The sequence below is a fragment of the Choristoneura fumiferana genome, chromosome 7 (genome assembly GCF_025370935.1).
Source record: "Choristoneura fumiferana chromosome 7, NRCan_CFum_1, whole genome shotgun sequence".
NCBI classification, from domain to species: Eukaryota; Metazoa; Arthropoda; class Insecta; order Lepidoptera; family Tortricidae; genus Choristoneura; species Choristoneura fumiferana.
The window spans coordinates 13399310-13418949 of NC_133478.1; the positions used below are offsets into that span (position 1 = coordinate 13399310).

At 36.3% G+C, this 19640-nt stretch overlaps 3 protein-coding genes across 4 annotated transcripts in view; 1 reads left to right on the forward strand and 2 right to left on the reverse strand.

Moving 5' to 3' along the window:
• cyr (cypher) overlaps positions 1–2905 on the reverse strand; it is a 66419-nt gene extending 63514 nt beyond the window's left edge. The window contains exon 1 of the mRNA XM_074089737.1: positions 2754–2905. The gene's annotated coding sequence lies outside the window, so the exon portion shown is untranslated. The remainder of the gene's footprint in view (positions 1–2753) is intronic.
• A 199-nt stretch (positions 2906–3104) lies between these two features.
• On the reverse strand, positions 3105–11253 carry LOC141429747 (heme transporter hrg1-B-like). Of its 2 annotated transcripts, XM_074090243.1 has the most exons (4): positions 10968–11253; positions 9875–10048; positions 6097–6250; positions 3105–4891 (listed from the first exon to the last, which is right to left on the reverse strand). In XM_074090243.1, exons 1-4 carry the CDS (start codon positions 11089–11091, stop codon positions 4873–4875), a joined length of 471 nt encoding a protein of 156 aa, XP_073946344.1. In that variant the 5' UTR covers positions 11092–11253; the 3' UTR covers positions 3105–4872. The 2 variants fall into 2 exon arrangements, with proteins under 2 accessions (XP_073946344.1, XP_073946345.1); XM_074090244.1 differs by having other exon boundaries at positions 3105–6250; positions 10968–11249.
• A 730-nt stretch (positions 11254–11983) lies between these two features.
• On the forward strand, positions 11984–17169 carry LOC141429750 (uncharacterized). Its single transcript, XM_074090247.1, has 6 exons — positions 11984–12375; positions 12873–13043; positions 13274–13454; positions 13533–13598; positions 14081–14321; positions 14818–17169. Exons 1-6 carry the CDS (start codon positions 12193–12195, stop codon positions 14867–14869), a joined length of 894 nt encoding a protein of 297 aa, XP_073946348.1. The 5' UTR covers positions 11984–12192; the 3' UTR covers positions 14870–17169.
• The last annotated feature ends 2471 nt before the right edge of the window (positions 17170–19640 follow it).

Sequence of the window (19640 nt, forward strand, 5' to 3'; positions counted from 1 at the left end):
TGGGGGTGATTTTTTTTTCTCATCCAACCCTATAGTGTGGTGTATCGTTGGATAGGTCTTTTAAAACCATTAGGGGTTTGCTAAGACGATTTTTCGATTCAGTGATTTGTTTGCGAAATATTCAACTTAGTGCAAATTTTCATTAAAATCGAGCGTCCCCCCCCCTCTAAAATCTAAACCGTTGGGTGGAAAAAATTTGAAAAAATTCAGGATGGTAGTAAATATATCAAACTTTCAAGGAAAACTATAACGGCTAAGTTTGCTTGAGAATTATTAGTAGTTTATGAGTAAATAGCAGCCTAAGGTATAAAATATACCTAAACTTGGAAGATTCCATATAAAATACGAAATTAAAAAATATTACTTAAATTTTTCGTAATGGCTACAGAACCCTATTTTGGGCGTGTCCGACACGCTCTTGGCCGGTTTTTGAATTAATACATGAACTGACATTGTCGATGGTTAGAGTCTAAAGCAAATTAAAATCCTATTTGAAAGAAAGAAAGAAAGAAAGAAAAGTTTATTTTGGCTCCAAAAGTACCACCTAAAACTAAGACTAGAACTAGCACTAAAACTATGTTACTAGGTGACACGGCAGGATACCAAAAAGGGTCTCCACTCAGCATGTGTTGCCGCACATTATGTGCAGTAACGCTGGTTTTCTGTGGAGCCCAAATATTAGTATTAGTAGTTCGTATTTCAGTACGAGACGTTCTAAAGCTTGGGGAAAAAAATGTTATTATATAAATCTAATATTTAAATTATATCACGAAGTTAAATAAAATACAAATGATGATATAATTATAATAGGAACACTGTGTAATGTTTTACCCCGAATGGTTTTTTTAAAGTAATATTTTTGATAGGTATTCAATAACTTGAAAATTATGTGGAAAATAATGTCTAGTACTTTAATATTTCTTATAAAATAAGTGACTAAGCATTCACCAAGTATAGAGTTGTAATAAATATGTAGTGACTTGACTGATTATGACGAAGCGTACTTTGTAAATCTGTTATCTACAGGTGTCTATGCATTCAAACTATTAAGATATCATAGATAGACTTATGATTATATTTATTCTGTATAAAGTACTGCTGCTAACGGTACTTTCGAATTGTATTCTTATCTCGGTTTTATAATAAGCCTTCTGTGGATATTTATCTTATTTTAATACCCAGGCGAATTATTACGCTATGTCAATGCCGTCAGGGTACCGCAACAGACCGACTAGTGATGGCATGGGTTTCTTGGTTGGTGTAAAGTTACAGATTAAATATGCAAATACGTTAAAATTAAGATTCCAGTCTGCGGCCATCTCTAAAGCTACTATCTATTTCTATTTGGTAAGGTTTGGCATTTGCGAAGATCAAACTGAGGCAGGTCTGATAGGATAGAATTACGTTACAGCATTACATTCTATATACTATTTCTATTTGGTAAGGTTTGGCATTTGCGAACATTATTATGATCGAATCTACTGAGACTCTACGCAGTTAAATTTCAAATTACAATAAGTCTGTAAAACCGGTAGGATAACAACAAACCAAAGTGTTTAATTACGTTCGAGTAGGTACAGGTACATTTCTTTCTCATGGAACGATTAAGTTTACCAGTAGATATACTATTTCTCCGCCTATTCCAAAGAGAAGAAATAGCTTTCGTGTTGCTGGGTAGTTTTTTATTGAAAGTGTCGAGATACATGGGTAATTATGGTTAAGTACCTATCTAATTCTATTTCGCACTTTTTATGAAAGTAACATCACAATCTCCCAACATTATTTATTATGCGAACTTAAAAAGAACTGGAATCAACTTTCGTAGCATTTATTCATAAATCTATTTAAGTGTGAACTTTCGATTACGTTTGCAAAAAGTAAAAAAATTCAATACATTGGTATAAAGGCGGGCTCAAACGTTTTTTTTACTTTTTTTTTCACGGACGTGCGCGAAGAAATGGCGTCTTTTTGTACAGCCTCGCTAGGCATTACGAAAAACATGTTACAGAATACTTAGATAGGCTGAATAGGCCTTTTCTATTACTTTCGCGAAATAACGAATTGACGAAATCGATAGAATATGGATTGCTATTCAGCTATTCATCTATATCAGTGTTAGGTAGGTACTAATAGCCTAATAGGGAGTCAACAAAATTGTTTCGTTACCTAGGTAATTAAAGTTAGGTAGGTTCCCATTATGGAAAAAATCTTTAGTTAGTAAAGTTCAAAAAACATTTTTTTCTTAATGTGATTACTAAGGTCGGCTTCGACTCATCTCTAGTATCAACTCATTCATTATAATCCTATAGATAGATATTGCTTATTACAAACCTGAGATTCATTATGATTACCATACACTGCATTTTCCCGCGCTAATAAACTTGATTGCTAATGGTTAGATAAAAATAACCGACAGGGATTGCAAGTCAGGATCAATGCCTTCCACCGTGAGAAAAAAGAATCGCAGTCCCTCATTCATAATCATAATGTTCCCAATCAAATTAAAAATCGATACACATAAAAAAATACATATAGGTACAAGTACAGTGCAATATAGAACCTTTTTTTTGAAGTTGGTAAAACACAAAAACATTAGCCAAACGCCGCTACAGATAAATAAGATGCTTAACACCACAACACGTCTACTTAAACACGAATTCCAATCATTAATTAAGCTTCAAGGGTTTAAAATAGTCGACACTTTTTTGTTTTACTAAGCGTTAACTCTACATTCAAGTAATTATTTGACTTACCGCGTCGAGTTATAAAGGAATCCCTCGCATCCACATAAACGCACTTTTTATAATATAACTGGCTGAATACAACTTCATCTGTGGTCCTTTTTGTTTAAGTCATAGACATTATTTATTTTTCCCGCGCTTGGGCCGCGTGCGTCCAGTACGCGCGGAACTATGGACTGAGTGTTTTCTTTCCCCTCCATCTTGGAGGCAAACGCTACCACCAACAGCCAACTAACGGGAAGCTAAGCTACGACCGCCATAGACTTATGGGTCCGCCACGGGGTAGCTATGTAGAGAATTATGAAAGCGAAAATTATAAAAGAGAAGAATTATAAAAGTTTATCGGAATGAAACTCGTTTTAGAAACAATACCATTTATTTCCTATCTACATATTCATAGATACAATGTTTATTTCAGGAATAATATTATTTTTTAACTGTAATATTAGTTAAGTACAGTCACCACACTAGCATACACATCGTTCCCTGTTTATTATGGCGACTGTACCTACCTTATTTTAAGTTTTCACTATTTAGTCTATATTATCTAACATTTTATGTTCACAGTTCAAATTATAATCTAAGGTGGGTACACTTCAGATATTTTGACCCGATTTACCAACAAAAGGTTAAGTTTGTTTTTAATTAATTAGATATTTCTAGACCCTAGATGAAAACATCTAACTAACGAAATGAAACTAACTAAGTAACAAGTAAATGGATGGATTATGAAATTAAATTCCTTGACTTTTTCTTCCTTGTGCTATTGAAATTAAATTACATTAAAAATGTGTTTTCATTTATTCGATTTTAAGACCACTAAAATATATTTCAGTTTGTGTGTCCTTAAAAAAGTTATTAATATATAAATTATATACATCTAATATAGTTTTAACATCACACACAATACCTTGTATCGTAATATTATTGTACGAAGGTACAAAGGACCAAGCACGATGTAATGGTTGAAACGATTGAATTTGTCCTCGTAAAGCTTACGTACAATTTTGAACTTATTGTATTAAATGTGTAGTAAAGGATTAGATCCAAAAACTAGCCTATAATACTAATATAAATTTATCAGTCGCGAGATATTTCCATCTTAGAAAAAAAAACTTTTGCCTTTTTTCTTGTTTTTGCCCGTTGGCATAAATATCACAATATAAAGCCGAAGTTAGTATCACAATGAATTCAATACATAGGAGGTAGGTTAGCTTAAAAGGTAGGGTACCTTATACTTAAGTAGGTACTTAACTTTTTTACATGTCCATTAGAGTAACCTACCCATGCCAGTATATTTTGCCGATTATCGAAAAAAAAATTGAAAACGAAAATGAGAGGTAGTGGTGGATGATCGAACTCTGGATTGAATTCAGATACCTTAAAGTTGCCAACATGGCTTCAATTTATACTCCGCGCGTCCAATTAGAAAAATGTAAGTAAATAATGAATATAAAGAATTTTGCGGCAAATTGACGACATTTCAGTAGGTACCCTCCTTTTTTGTTTGAAATTCATAAAATAGGTATTATTGTTTATCAATAAAAGTTACGTAACATACTTTTTTTTTTCTTTTTAAAATATGGCTTTTAGGACAATTTCGCCAGTGTCAAAGTAAACTCTCTTTGAGAGGGATGTTGTTCGGTGGTTGTAGTTTTTGCAACTTGATAGTAAAATTCAAGAAACCACGTGGAGACAACTTGCGCATTAAAAAATGTCAGACACGGGAGCAATATAGAATTTTGTGATCACTGCTCACTGTTAAGGTTAATCGCCGCATAAAACACTATCAAAATTATACTTCAACTAGCCAAAGAAACAGAAATAGCAAAATTAGATATATTGTCTACATCCGCCATGTTCGAATGCTACAAATCGAATCACGTAACATACTTATATTCGTATCAAAGTAAAAAGTCAGGTACTGATTAGTTACTGATTAAAAGAAATATTAATAAATGTTGTTATACCAAAAATAATAAAGTTTTGTAAAATAGGTACGATACGACCCATAGATTAAACAACTTCAATCTATAGGTAACTAAAAAACCTTAAATGAAAAATAATACAATAAGTCGTGTCGTGCCGATACACGATACATTTTTTTTTAGTCTGTCACTAATGGTCACTGTTACTCCAAAAATGGCGCCCTGAAAAAAAGTTTTTTTTTTTATCACTATATTGTGACATTACTGAGAAGCAATTAAAAGTGATAAGCATTTTTTCAGATACCACATTTGGCGTAAGAAGCTCTAGTTGTAATACATAATATTATTCTTGCACCCTCCAATCACCCCAGAGCATTATGGCGTGAGCATTATAATTAAAACATGCACATTTGTAACCATCCTGAAACTGTATTCGATTAAAATAATTTGTCACCAAAGTCTTTTCTGCCTAGAATTCCTTTAATATCGGACAAATTGTCAATATTTCTTGTAATAAGGTTGACAATACGTAATTACAAAACGGAATGAACATACTGATATAAAATAAATGATTTTTGAGTCGATAGTTCCATTAAATATATTCTTCAACTGCAACTGTCTTATAAATAAATAAAAAAAGATGAAGCTCCGTGTGCCATTGCCATACAACGCTAACAAAATGGCTGCAGCGGAAGTATTACAAAATCGCACTAAAAACGCTTTTAAAATTTGAAGAGGTCTAACGCTTAAAAAAATAATTTCTATTTCAGAAGTAACTGTAGAACTAAATCACTTTAAGGCTGCGTTTCCACGAGAGATGTGCGAGGATGGTGTTACGAGGAATGTGTTTTTCATGAACCAATAGAAACGCTTCATTTACCTTTCCTCGCACAGCACAGCTCTAGTGGAAACATCACATCTTTGGCGAAAATGGAGCCTAGAGTTCGTTTAGAGCAGTGTTTTCAATCTTTTTCGCGGTCTCCTTTAATCGGGAAAGTTTCACTAACAGAGGTTAGGTTAGGTAGAGACCTACCCTCCGGTTTTTAATTTTATTAGGTATTTTATAACATTACCATATTATAAATGTACAATTACTATTACTAAAAATTATACATAATAACTGATCATTTTTAAAAATCTCTCATCTCCAAATCGAGCTTTTTTCAAAGCATAAGCTACGATATTTTGCAGTAAACGCTACACCTCTATACCTAGTGCCATCCACGAAGACGCATGATTTTGTCAACATTAGTCATTAAAGACATTGTAATAAGAACCACGGCATGTGTCATTGTGAATGACTCTACCTCTAGAGGCTTACAGATTGAAGAACACTGTTCTAAATTATTCCAACACCATTAACTCAAAATTTCGAATCATAACAGCAGTCATCGTGTGGCACCTCCCTAAAAACTATGGAATCTTACGTCTCCTCGATGTTAGGGTTCTCCTGGAACAGTTGGTGATCGTTGTACGTCTGGATATATTTTCTGGTGAAGTAATACAGCATGAAGCCCCATTTCATCATCATGAATGACCAGACCAGACGGATGACGATGCTAGTCTCGATTGGCATGACCGCTGTAACAACAGGATAATTGTTAAGGTACTAGTCCCACCAACCAATGTTATTCTTGTAAGATTTAAGTTGTGTTGTTGTTTACTAATAAATAAATACTTAAACCGTCGAGAAAGCGATTAGCTACCTATAATATATTTTCTCGCTCCCAAAACAGCAGATATACGGGGTGTTCACATGGACCGCCAAAATTTTTTGGGATATTGTTGGGGTTGTTTGCTATCTTTTCACCCTTGGTCCCTGGGTCACGGTGGATAAATTGTCTTATTGTAAGTTATTTCGCAAATTTCCCGAAATCCCGCCTTTAAACGTTCGTAACTTTTTTTATTAATGCATGTAAAATTTCAATTTTTTTGCATTTAATACTTAGTGATACTTGCTTGTTCAAATAATAATGGTTTTTATTCTAATCAATAGTTTCAAAGGATGTACTCGTAGACTTTTTATTCCACAAAATTACTGATTGTGTGCAGAAAATCATACTTCGAAATTCAATTATTAAAAAACTAATAACAATTGAGAGGTTTTTTTTTAAATACTTCTCTAGCTTATGATCTTTCTAGCAATATGCGACACATGGATAAAAAAATTGATCTGAGAAAAATTTCGAGGACATTCCGTCAATAGGGCGAAATTTATAGCTGACGCGGTTTGCACGGAGCGGGTGGACGGCTATTGAAAAATAGTACGAGCAGCACTTTCTGCGCGCGTCGTGTGCGACGGATTGTACCTGTACCCTTAGTGTAAGTTTTCGGTTACAAAATACGTCTCGATCGCATTCGCGTTAAAATCTCAATTTGTATGGAAACACGAACAGCGCCTCTTGTAACCGAAAACTTACACTAAGGGTACTGCACCCGCGCCGGCAAGCGTGCGTCCGCCAAGTGCACACGCCAGCTAGCGTAGGTCCTAAAGACCTTTGCTCATGGCGTTTTTTAAACGCGCCGTCGACGCGTGACACGCGTGTTTGTATCGATAGAAGCGCGACACGCACGCGAGTTGTATGATTGATCTATGGAAAGAAAAATACGCTGTACCACTACCATGAGTTTACAGTGACCGTACTCGATAGCGACGGCGTAAATTATTTGTAGAGGCGCTGTACAATTCTCGATACAAATAATTTACGCCGTCGCTATCGAGTACGGTCACTGTAAACTCATGGTAGTGGTACTGTCTAGAAACGAACGGCGACGACGCGTAAAGCTAAATTTTAGGTGTTAATAGTATTTGTTAATTAAAAGAGTTAACTACAAGTAGTCTATGGAATAAGTACTTGGCCCCAGACTGCTTTCCGCTGCTTCCTTTTTCCTTAATTCTGGGGTCGGCAACGCGCGGCAGACCTAAACTGTTTTATAATATCACTTATAGCGATGCACCATGCACGGCGTCATACACAGCACTGCGGCCGTGAGCACCGTGCCCGACACGCGTCACGGCGTGCGGACGTGTTACGTTCGCGCCGACCGTAACACGTTTGAACGGTGTACACCGTGTACCGTAGGCAGTGAGCTCTTGTGTGTTACGGATTGTACCTGTACCCTTAGTGTAAGTTTTCGGTTACAAATACGTCTCGATCGCATTCGCGTTAAAATCTCAATTTGTATGGAACACGAACAGCGCCTTTAAACCGAAAACTTACACTAAGGGTACTGCACTCGCGCCGGCAAGCGTAAAGGTCCTAAAGATTTGCTCATGGCGTTTTTTAAACGCGCCGTCGACGCGTGACACGCGTGTTTGTATCCGCGACACGCACGCGAGTTGTATGATTGATCTATGGAAAGAAAAATACGCTGTACCACCATGAGTTTACATTTACCTTACTCGATAGCGACGGCGTAAATTATTTGTAGAGGCGCTGTACAATTCTCCAAATAATTTACGCCGTCGCTATCGAGTACGGTCACTGTAAACTCATGGTAGTGGTACTGTCCAGAAACGAACGGCGACGACGCGTAAAGCAACGCGGTGTAAAATACTGTTATATAATTTTGTTAATTAAAATAGTTAACTAAACAAAGGTTAATAAGTTATGACTGCTTTCCGCTGCTCTTTTTTCCTTAATTCTGGGGTCGGCGCCGGCGGCCCGCTCTATCTAATATCACTTATAGCACCTACTTACAATAGGTAACTAGGTAAATATCTATTAGTTACAAAATCATCTTACAAGTGCGGCCGGGCCTTTTTCTATTTTTTTTTTACTATGTAGCCCATGTCTGCAAAAATGTTGCCGACCATTGACTTAAACGTTTACTGCCCAAGTACATAGTAAAAATATTTTTATCCATTATCTATGTTCTCTATCCTCATATTTGTGTTTCTGTCTGTGATTGCGTAGAAACAGATTGTTGATTCTATGTTGTATGATAAAAATTGTGCTGTGCAATAAGTAGGTATAGGAAGGCGACTTTATCTGTGAGGAAATCTTATCAGTATTAGAGTCCTACCTAATGACCTAGAAGATTATTGATAAATTATTGATTCATGTTTAACCGATTTCAAAAAAGGAGGAGGTTATATTCATTCGGTTATTTTTTTTATATTTGTTACCTCAGAACTCTGTCATTTATGAACCATTATGAAATTTTTTTTTCGTTCCTGAGGAATACCTCCAATTAGGTCCAATGAGCACCAAATCAGGATCTGATGATTGGATCCTAAGGAAATCGAGGGAACTCTCCAAACATTGTAGGGACATATTAAATATATTGACCCGGATAACTCACGTCTTAAATCGAGTCCGAAGACGAAGGGCTACGGATTAGCCCGAAACATGTCGAGCTAAACTCGATTTAAGACGTGAGTTATCCGGGTCAATATATTTAAAATGAGTGAGTCTCACGGTAGTTTCATGTTCAAAATTGTAGGGACACCTATGGTAATTTGGATATATTTAGTTGTAACTTGTGCATTTGCTATTGAAAATCATCATTTGGTGAAGTGGAACTGATGCTAAAGACCACAGTTGACCACCAGAGCTACTCAATACAATAACAAGTATTTCACAGGTTGAATTTTGATTACTTTAACACAGTTGCTAAGCAATTTATGCTTGTTGTAATGCATATGGTGAAATGGAACGGGTGGTGAAGCATCAGGACTCCTCAATAATGAAATGAATGTCTTTGCATCGGAAAAGCAATCTTTCATGAAAAGTGACGAGCAGTAGACATTAAACTATTGTATACATCTTAGATGAATTATACTAAAAAGCGTGAAAAAAAATTATAACAAAAAAAAATTTAACCAACTACAAAAAAAAACAGTTCTACCAGTTTGAAATCAGTGCCTCTGCACAAGCCAGCAAGAGTGATTGATTGAAGCCCAATGAGGTAGATAAACTCATTCAGACTTCAAACTGGACGAAAAATATTTTCATGGTTTTTTTGTAGTTGGTTCAATTTTTAATTATAACTTTTTTTTACTAACCAGAATACTTAAACATTGTTAACATACAAATTATTAAAGCTTTGAGTTGTAAAACCCTTATAAATAATATTAGTAAGGAAATCTACTCAGAAAATTCGAAAAACTCCACACAATATCTGCTTTTACACAAAGCGACAGACAGACATTGGCATCAAACTCATCTGACGAATGAGTTAAAAATAGTATAAATCACTTACCAGTCCCATAATAAACTTCCAGAAAGATGTAGAATAGAGTGAGTGCTGTCCCTGTCACAAAGCCAAACATGCCAAAGTCCCCGATGTACTGGAGCGCTCGGCGGGAGAAGTTAACATGCAGGGACTCTTTCAGGTAGTGGCAATGCAGCATTAGGGTCAATGAGGCATGGATACCTGAATGTAAAACAAATTTAAGGTTAAATGGTAAATATTCAGCGTTTTGTGGTCTTTTTACTGTTTCGGTAAGTATTACTAAAATGATGATGCTCAAGGTTTTTTTTTATGAAAAATATTAAAGATTTTTATATAAAATCTAGCATTTTCTAAATTCTTGCTACTTCTCCTCTAATTTTGCTAATAAACGTGGTATGAACGTGGGACTGAAGGAAACGTCAAAACCCTTGAATATTCACCCAGGCACAGCCAGTAGTGGGTTTGAAAACCCTCTCAAAATATTCAAAACATTATTATTAATATTATTGTATTGATCGTTTTTTTTCTTACAAACTGACTTTCTTAAAAACTGAACTATTTAAACATTTTAGCCCATTTGCTCTTTTTAAAAAGTTGTAATTTTTAGCGTAGTGGTCAAAATCCTGTACCTTTAATGGAGTTACCCCCTGTTGCACCATCCATTGATTAAATTTATCTGACGGATAAATGTGGTGCTGTCTCTGTTGTTTTGTTCAAATAGACGGGGACAACAACACATTTATCCATCAAATAAAATTAATCAATGGGTGGTGAAACAGACCCTTAATATTTATTATGCAACTCGATTTTATATGGAATGTTTTAGTTCTTAGGTAAGGCCTTTGCCCTTGTAGTTCAGTATTAAACTAAAGGCTTGAAATTTGCCAAGTCTAACCATCTAATTTCGAATTTCTTTATGCAAAAATCATTCATTTCAAAACAAGTTCTACCTGTCATATAAAAAACTTGTTTACGGCTATCAAGTAAGCATTCTGATTTCCGTATATTTGTTTACAATAGGTAAACATATGTTTTAGTAATGTTCTAGTAATCATGTCATAATTTTGAAAGCAACACTGTAAAAGAGCTGCCTTGGACCGCAAAACAACAAACAACTCACCAGATAGTAACGCCCACATTCCGGCCTCGATGTTCGCATAAACAATACAAAAACATACAAATGCTGACAATCCCAAAATTGCACCAATAGCACTTAAAACTATGTGAATTTTTGTTCGCAACATCTTCGCGCGGTTTGAATTCACCCAAATTTGGCGGCGATTAACTAGAGAACTGATTTCGATAACGAGGCTAAATCGAAATTTATAAACAACAACTTCGTCAAACCAATGAACTGTGTGAAATTGTGTGTGAAATACAATACGTGATTTGACAATTATTTAAAGCTGTCAAATGTCAATGTCACTTCACTTTGGGGTAGCTATCGTCAAAAATAAAATATATTTCGGTCATCGTTCATCCACCATTACGTCTCATATTTAGTTTTCTAGATTTTTTTACCGTACAACGGCAAAACCTACTAGACACTGGCAAAATTGTCCTCCAATGGACTTGTAAATAGTGGACCTCACACACACTCAAAAGCGCTAGCAAGACCGACAGTGCTAGTGTGATGGCTTAAATAGTACATTGTGTCTTAAGGGCGGTAAATAAGGAATTACGAACGAGAGTCAAATAGAAGCCCGAAGTCGAAGACAGAGGGCTTTAATGAGTCGATGTTCGTAATTCTAGTACCGCCCGTGCGACATACAATATTTTTCATCACATTTGCGAGTAAAATTGTATATTTGTAAAAGAAAAACTAATATTTTATCAAAAATTGCCGATACCGCTGATTGCGCTCTTGGCAATCCGCAGCATGTGCATGGCGTGCGTGTGCAGCGCGCGCACGGAGCAGCAGCACACCATGCAGTAACAAACTCATTTACCGACCTTGGGCTTCATGGCATGACAATCAGTTATCTGCATGTTACGACACTGTTTAAGAGCAAGTGTGATGAAAAAGTAGTTAAAAGGCAAAGAGGAAGGAGAGACAAAAAGGTCTCTGAAAGCAGGCCTTAAAATAAAAATAAAAATGTGATGGTTTGGTATTGCAACACAGACAGACTCCTTTCTGTCAGACGTAGCTGCAGAGCTACTACGAAACTCGAAGTTCGTATCGTACCGCCCCTCTCGCTCTCGTATTAAATAGTATAAGTGTCAGAGGGACCGCACGACACAAACTTCGAGTTTCGTAGTATCCCTGCCGGTTTGGTTGTGCTGTGCTTGTGGTTGTAGTAAACAAAACAAAATAAACTACTGATAGTGTGTATAAAATATCCATAATGAGTCGCGTAAGTCAGATTCAAATGAAGAAATTGCTCGACATTCTGAGCGAAGATGGGGTGCTGGTCAAAGGGCAGGTTTCTTACTCCAATACGAATAAGCAGCTCTTTTGGAAACGTGTCGCCTTACAGCTAAACTCTGTTGAGGGTGGTGTTTATAAGAACACCTGGAAGTGGTGTAAGGTAGTCTAAGATTCACACTATCAATTTACATTCACAATCCAGTGCTTTATGGATGGAGCTCAACAAAACAGGCTTGAGTACAAAACTCCACTAATAATAAGTATTAGTGAAAAATTAGCATAATGTCTGGGCCTTTAAGTCCTGAGTCCCCTAACTAAGGAATAGTGAATGTGTGTAGTTCACTAAATTGATAATATAACTAAATTGATAATCATTTGACATGCATAAAATGTAACTATCTGTAACTAAATTAACAGTGTTATTTCAATTTCTTTTTGGACATTTATCATATAAAAAATAATTTAAAAACTCCACCCACTGTCACCTGCATTAACATCTACCACAGCAGAGCACGCAAAAATAGCTGACCCATCCCTCCAGGCCTAGAAATAGAGTTGTATTGTATCAGATAATTTATGCAGGCTTTGTTGTCAGATATTGTGTTTTTATTTTGATTAAAAAAAAAAGGTAATCTTGATAATAATTAATAATTACAGATGTGGGCAGATTGGAAGAATAAAACCAAGAAAAAGGCCAATATATTACTTAAGAAGAAACACTACAACTGCGATCAACAGGTGACACCGCTGACCAACCTTGAGCTGCGGCTGCTCAAAATGATCGAGTTCCCCATCGATGATAAGGCAGACATGATGAATATGGAAATGGTGAGATAAATAAATGAAAGAATTTTTTATTCCTGACAACATGAAAAAATGTGCATGTGGCGAACTGAAGTATTAGTAAACATAATCAGTAAAGGTGCTCATCGCTCGTTTGCAGCGATAAATCTGGTCTTGTGACCCTATTTTGAATTTCCCGCAACCCAAAAAAGCAGCGCCAAGTCAAGTGTGTGAGAGCTTAATTATTTAATATTATTGTAAATTAAATCTTTCAGGTCAGTAAAGTGGAGTTGCCGGAAGCTACAACAGACGAGATCCCTGATTTTCTTACAGAATTAACTGAGCAACATGCTCAGTTAAATCAAAACCAGTCTTCAGATGAAGAAGATAATACAGTATTAGGTTATTTTGCCAAGAGCAAAAATCAATTTTGCAATGTTGATGACTTGTTACATGGTAAGACTAACTGAAATTTTCAAAAAGTTAACAAGAGTTGTGAAATATGCAGTAATTTTTTGTGTGTTCTATCGTCAGATGGTGATAGTAAATTTGAGGCTTGTGAAGAATCGTCCAATGCAGAGAAAAAAGTCAAAATGAAAGGTAGGTATTACATGTTTAAATCATTCACTTAGTTATTTTCGAACTCCGCATTTTATTTTATTTTACATTTACTTGACGTTCAGTCATCACCTTAAATGCGGGTATGCATAATAATGCCGGAAATTATACTTATCAACGGTTAAGAATCAATAACACCTAACTATCATGCTAAAAAAAAAACGTTGAATACTCAAAGCCTATAGACGTTATACCGAAGCTTGAAATAACTACAAATTAATACCTACTAATTAAATTTTTCAATCAAAATAACAACTGTAAAATTTGTATAAATAATCTCTAAAATCACAAAACTTTGGGTTCTCGGCTCTGTAGAACTATCATATGTATTTCGGTATGGTAAAAAAATCAGGACTTACGAAACTGAAATACTCGTATTCGCCTTCTCCGTCACGTACACGAGAAATTATGCAATATAGTGCATCTATTCTGACGCTGCGCTTTTATTCTTTACTATTTTTCAGGCAAAAAATTCAAAAAGAAAAAGACCGCCTTAGAAGAATTTAAAATGAGAACAACACTAGCCTTAGAGAAAGAGAGAGTACAACAGAAGAGTGAAGAACTGAGGCTAAGAGCTTTAGAGCTTAAATTGAAAGGAGAAGAGTTGAGATTGAAAGAGATTGAAATGAACAAGATTAACTATTTGACTAACATTGAAGATGAGAAGTTGAAATGCTTCAAAGACATATCTTCCTCTCTGAAAGAGTAAGTGTACTTGAAGAATATTCAGGATTTTCAATTGGAAATTATCATGAATGTTTTAAAAAATAACTAACAATAACTAATGAAGATGGCATAGTATGATGTATGTAAATACTTTATTGTACAGTAAACACAAAATAATACAAAAATAAAACAACAAAATAAAAAGAGTACAAAGGCGCATACAGCAGCCAGGCATAGTCACATATTTAAGCCCTGAAAAAAACCTTGTATTATCTTTTTCCTAGAACCCGATTGCAGTGCCCTCTACTGGGTCCAATAGTGAATATAAACCATACAGTGTCCCATATAATATTTATTCAAAATCGGGCCTAGTCATTTAGGAAGAATTCAATGTACGTCATTGAATTCTTCCTTAATTACTAAGCTGATTTTGACTAAATATTGTCTGGCGGTTTATATGTTAAGACAAGAGATATGTTTAAAGAAGAAACAGCATGTTGATAAAACCCCATAATAAATAAAACTTGTTTTTCAGGTTGTTGGACCGCATGAGAAACGGAACATCAAGATTCCATAATATACTGTAGGCGTGCAGGAGTTCAAAATGTTCTCAAACTTTGTTGAACTCTGAGTGGTACTCTACATTCAGGACTATGAAGAAAGATGGAGATGAAGAATGGCATGTGTCATAAATCTCTGAAAATAAAATAAATGAAGACATTCAGAACCTACCGGACGACGAGCGTTGGCAGGCCTCCTATTGGATGGGCTGACGACATCGTGAAAGTGCGGGCAAGCAAGGTGGATGCAAGTGGCGAGTTGTCATTCATTGTAACATTCTAAGGAGACCTTTGTTCAGCAGTAGACGTGTTCCGGCTGATGATGATGATTCAGAGACTGCGCATGAAGACATATGTTCCATTGAGCTATGGGAAGATTTAGCATCAAGGCGTCTTGAGTGGAGATCTCGTCAATCAGGTTGTGTCATCGAAACTTAACCTATAACTGATTTAGATGTCAAACGAGATAAAATAATTCCCATAACATGGATGGACCACCAGCTATCTCCCACGGCCGTGAGATGGGCCTTACGTGCCCAAAATACACACAAAGGCGTATACAACCAGCGCATACCATGAAATAAGTTGGAAAATAAATTGCAATTCGTTTATGTAAAAAAAAGATAAAAAAACATTGTTAATATCTAACTATAAATAATATATTTACATGAATTGTATATAAATTTACAATATTTTTTTCTATGTAAAGATATTTTTTAAACCGCGGTTTTTATTTTGAGTTAAAGCGTTATTACCTTGCTCGGGCTGCTTTCCACTAGAGGTGTGCGAGGCGAGAATGTGTTTTTCATGAACCAATACAAGCACAGCTCTAGTGGGAACAGCTGTAGTGTTTCTAAATTGGTTCATGAAAAACGCATTCCTCACACATCTCTGATCGATGTACAGTCAAGTTCATAAAACTTGTGAGCAAAAATTTCAATTTCATAAACATGCTTCTACACCGTTAACAATAGTAGTTTTCAGAATTTTTTGATCAAATTCTTGCTCAAAAGTTTTTAAATTCGACCGTACAGGCTAACTTGGTTGCAACCCCCTAAATAAAACTTAAGGACCATTTTTTTCTCATAATACGCCCAAGGACGTAAATATGAATAAAATACTAAAATGAATGTAAATCAATTCTCATTTATTTACAGCATTTAACAATTACAATGTCAAACAATTGCACGTAGATAAAATTTTAATAGTAACATAATAGGCTGTGACCACGCAGAGGCAGTAGCGGAAGCGGTAGCGATATTTTTTATTGATTAAGTTTGTATCGAACCTTTCACACTGAACGAGGGTTCCTGTGACAGACATATTGGGGCTTATATCGTGAGGTCCGTTTGACAACTTTGTCATTTGCGTCACGTTTGGGATTGGTTCAATTCAATAACTAAATGAGCCAACGCCAACAAGCAAGACAATGTGGTTTAGACGAAGGCTGTCTTGACCACTTATTTTTCGAATGTTCAAAGCTGACATCTCTCATCTCTCATCTCCCCCTTACATTCCTCGCCCTGTTAACTTTAAATCCCTCCTTCGTTATGTATATTCTCCCTTTATTACCATTCTGTGTGATTTTATATCCTCTAATAATATAAGACTATAGTTCTATCTAATCAATAACAACATCTTTTGTCTTTGTCGCAGTGGCGTGCCTCCCGCAACAGCGTTCGGCCGAAAAGGATTTTTTTTTTCTCTTTCAAAATTATTTTCTTGCTGCTGTCAAACTGTTGGCGTTCTGCAGAATCAACCGCAACCCTGTCATCGCAACTGACATTGGCCCAAGCCTTAAGGCCGCCATTGAGGGAATAATAATAATAACAAGCAAGACGTCAAATGGACCTCTCGATACTAACGCCATCTAGCGATATTTTTCCTGTCAAAAAAACCCTTATTACAGATCTCTATTGAATAATGATTTTTCATCGTATTTCGTCGGATATGTTCGTATTTATTTTGCTTACAACAACAAGACAAAACACGATGGCAAAACATTATTCGCTACATCTGTAGTTAAGTTAGTACTTAGTAATTGCCTCAGTGTGTACACAGCATTATTTTGTTAAAAATAGTAACAATCAATAGTTTTTAAACTTGGAAATGTGCTGATAATACTTAAACTAGTTAAAACATAAATGTTAAGGTTATTGCCATAATAAAATCGACAAGTATAGTCTTTACAATTTGAACTGAGCTACCATTACCGCCATACAAAGCCATTGCCTAAAACATCAATAATCAAGTTATTTTATGTATGGGCTTCTAATTTGTAGTTGCAATGGTGCAGCGGGTCGTAACATTAGGCAACATAACAAAAAGTTTTCATAAAAACTTTTTACAAACGAAATTATTTTTAAGTGCGTCGGACGAGATTCGAACCCGAATCTCCTGGCTTTACGCGCCAAGTATCCCACCAACAGGACCACGGGGCTCCGAACCGATTCGCCCGAAAATTCAAGTGAGCTATACAGTCACCAGCATTAATACCTGCCACAGCGGAGCGTGCAAAAATATCTGACGTCCTACCGCCCTAGGAATCTAGGCTATCGAACTAATGATTGCTCGGATATATTAAATGGAGCGGCTTTGAGATTTGGTAATAAGTTCAGTTAAATTACTACAGACTTAAGTGCACCATAGAATAGTAATAAAATAAAATCTATTAAACTCCCAAATTGTCCAACAATCGGTCACATTATCAAACACAACAGCGCTCTTCGTCTTATAAGATGAAGGTGTACAAGAAACTTAGTACCTATCTATCTATACTAAACTATTAATTACATAAACATAATTAAACCACTCAAAAATATGTTAGGTACTACGGCCTTATTACGTCGGAATAAGTGAACGGAGTCGGAATGTGGTAAGTACATATTTTTGAAATTTTGAATAAGTACATATTTTTACACTTGACTGTACTAAGAAAGTGGCGGATTATTAATGGACGTAAGACAATATTGATTGACGCTCTCTTTGCTTCTGCCTGTGCCGTTAAATAATGATTGACATATTTAGTGCAGTAAGTATCCCTTCGACGAGTTGTTGCTAGCTTAGACTAGTGAATCACAATATTGTCAACAGAGGTACAGCAATACACTCGAATCCAAGATACTACGTAATTCATACTCCTTGCAGTATTAATTACAGACTCAGAACGACCGTGCATTGGCATATATCGTAACAAATTCTAATAGTGGACGGACTTCGTTGTTCCAAAGCTAACTGTCTTGTTTAAAAGGCCGGGCGGACTGAGGCCTGCGAGTTAACGTTAAGGAAGGCACAGCCTGTCGCAGTAGATGTGCTTTATTGTTTATTACATGCAATTCACATGTCATTATGTTTATGTACAACATAACATAAACACATATGCAAACCCGGAAGGGCGCAGCATTATTGAGAAGAGATTCCATAACAATATATTGGCATCTTAGAATTAAATGACAACTGTAGCAATAAATAGAATAAAAATAAGTGCTTACCTAGTCATGCAATTTAAAAAAAAATGCCAGAATATTATAATATTGGTTGGCTGGTAGATGGTAGTTTCCCCACTAGTTGAAATAAATGCTCAGTTTTATTGGTCGATAGGGCCCTATTACGGGGTAGGGTCGCGAGATTTCCATAATGCATGTCATGTAGTAGCGGCTTTAGGGTAGGGCGCGGTGGGGCGACCGCCTAGGGCGTCGGACTTAAAGGGGCGCCTGAAGGCTGTCATCATCATCATCATCCCAGCCTATATACGTCCCACTGCTGGGCACAGGCCTCCTCTCAGAACAAGAGGGCTTGGGCTATAGTTCCCACGCGGGCCCAGTGGGGACTGGGAACTTCACACGCACCATTGAATTGCTTCGCATTTGTTTTTTTTTAAGCTGTACTTTCTAGAAAATTGCCAAAAGTGAGCGCCGAGGAAATCTCGCCCAGGGCGCTGGAAGGAAGTGCTAAAACCGGCACTGGTCATAGGGCATTCGGAGAACCGCGAACCGTTTCATTGGTCGACAGGGTCCGCACGCGGGGTAGGTACGGGAGATTTTTTCATAACGCATGCCACAGGGCCTGCATTCAGGTTTCACTAGTCCAGGGATGGGGAAATAGATTTAGAGATGGGCCATATACCTACAATAATTACAACATTTCCGCGGGCCAGCGAGCATTTATTGAATAAATTTTTTATTCTAATCAAGTAACTAGTTTTATAGCTCTTGTCGCTGTGACAAAAGATGTAAGAGCGAGTTCATGCTGTCAGTGTGTTCACACTCCAGCCAGCGATCAACTATTAATATACGTGTCACTTTTTAACCGACTTCAAAAAAGGAGGAGGTTATCTAAGTATTCGGTTGTATTTTTTTTGTGAAGTGGAACTGATGATGAAGACCACAGTTGACCATCGGCGTTACTACTCAATAACAATTATTCCATGGGTTGAATTTCAATTACTTTAACACAGTTGCTAAGCAATTTATGCTCCTCGTAATGCATATGGTGAAATGGAATGGGTGGTGAAGCACCAGGACTCTTCAATAAAGAAAAGTCTCTGCATCGGAAAAAGCAATCTTTTGTAAAAGGTGACGAGCAGTTGGCATAAAACTATTGTAAGTATTAGATTGTTAACACTAAAAAGGGTGAAAAAAAATTATAACAAAAAATAGAACCAACTACAAAAAACCATGAAAATAATTTTCTACCAGTCTGAAGTCGGTGCCTCAGCACGAGCCAGCAGGAGTGATTGAAGCCCAATATGTAGTGCGCAGGTTAGGTAGGCGACTATAGGTCCACTCCTGTTGGCTCG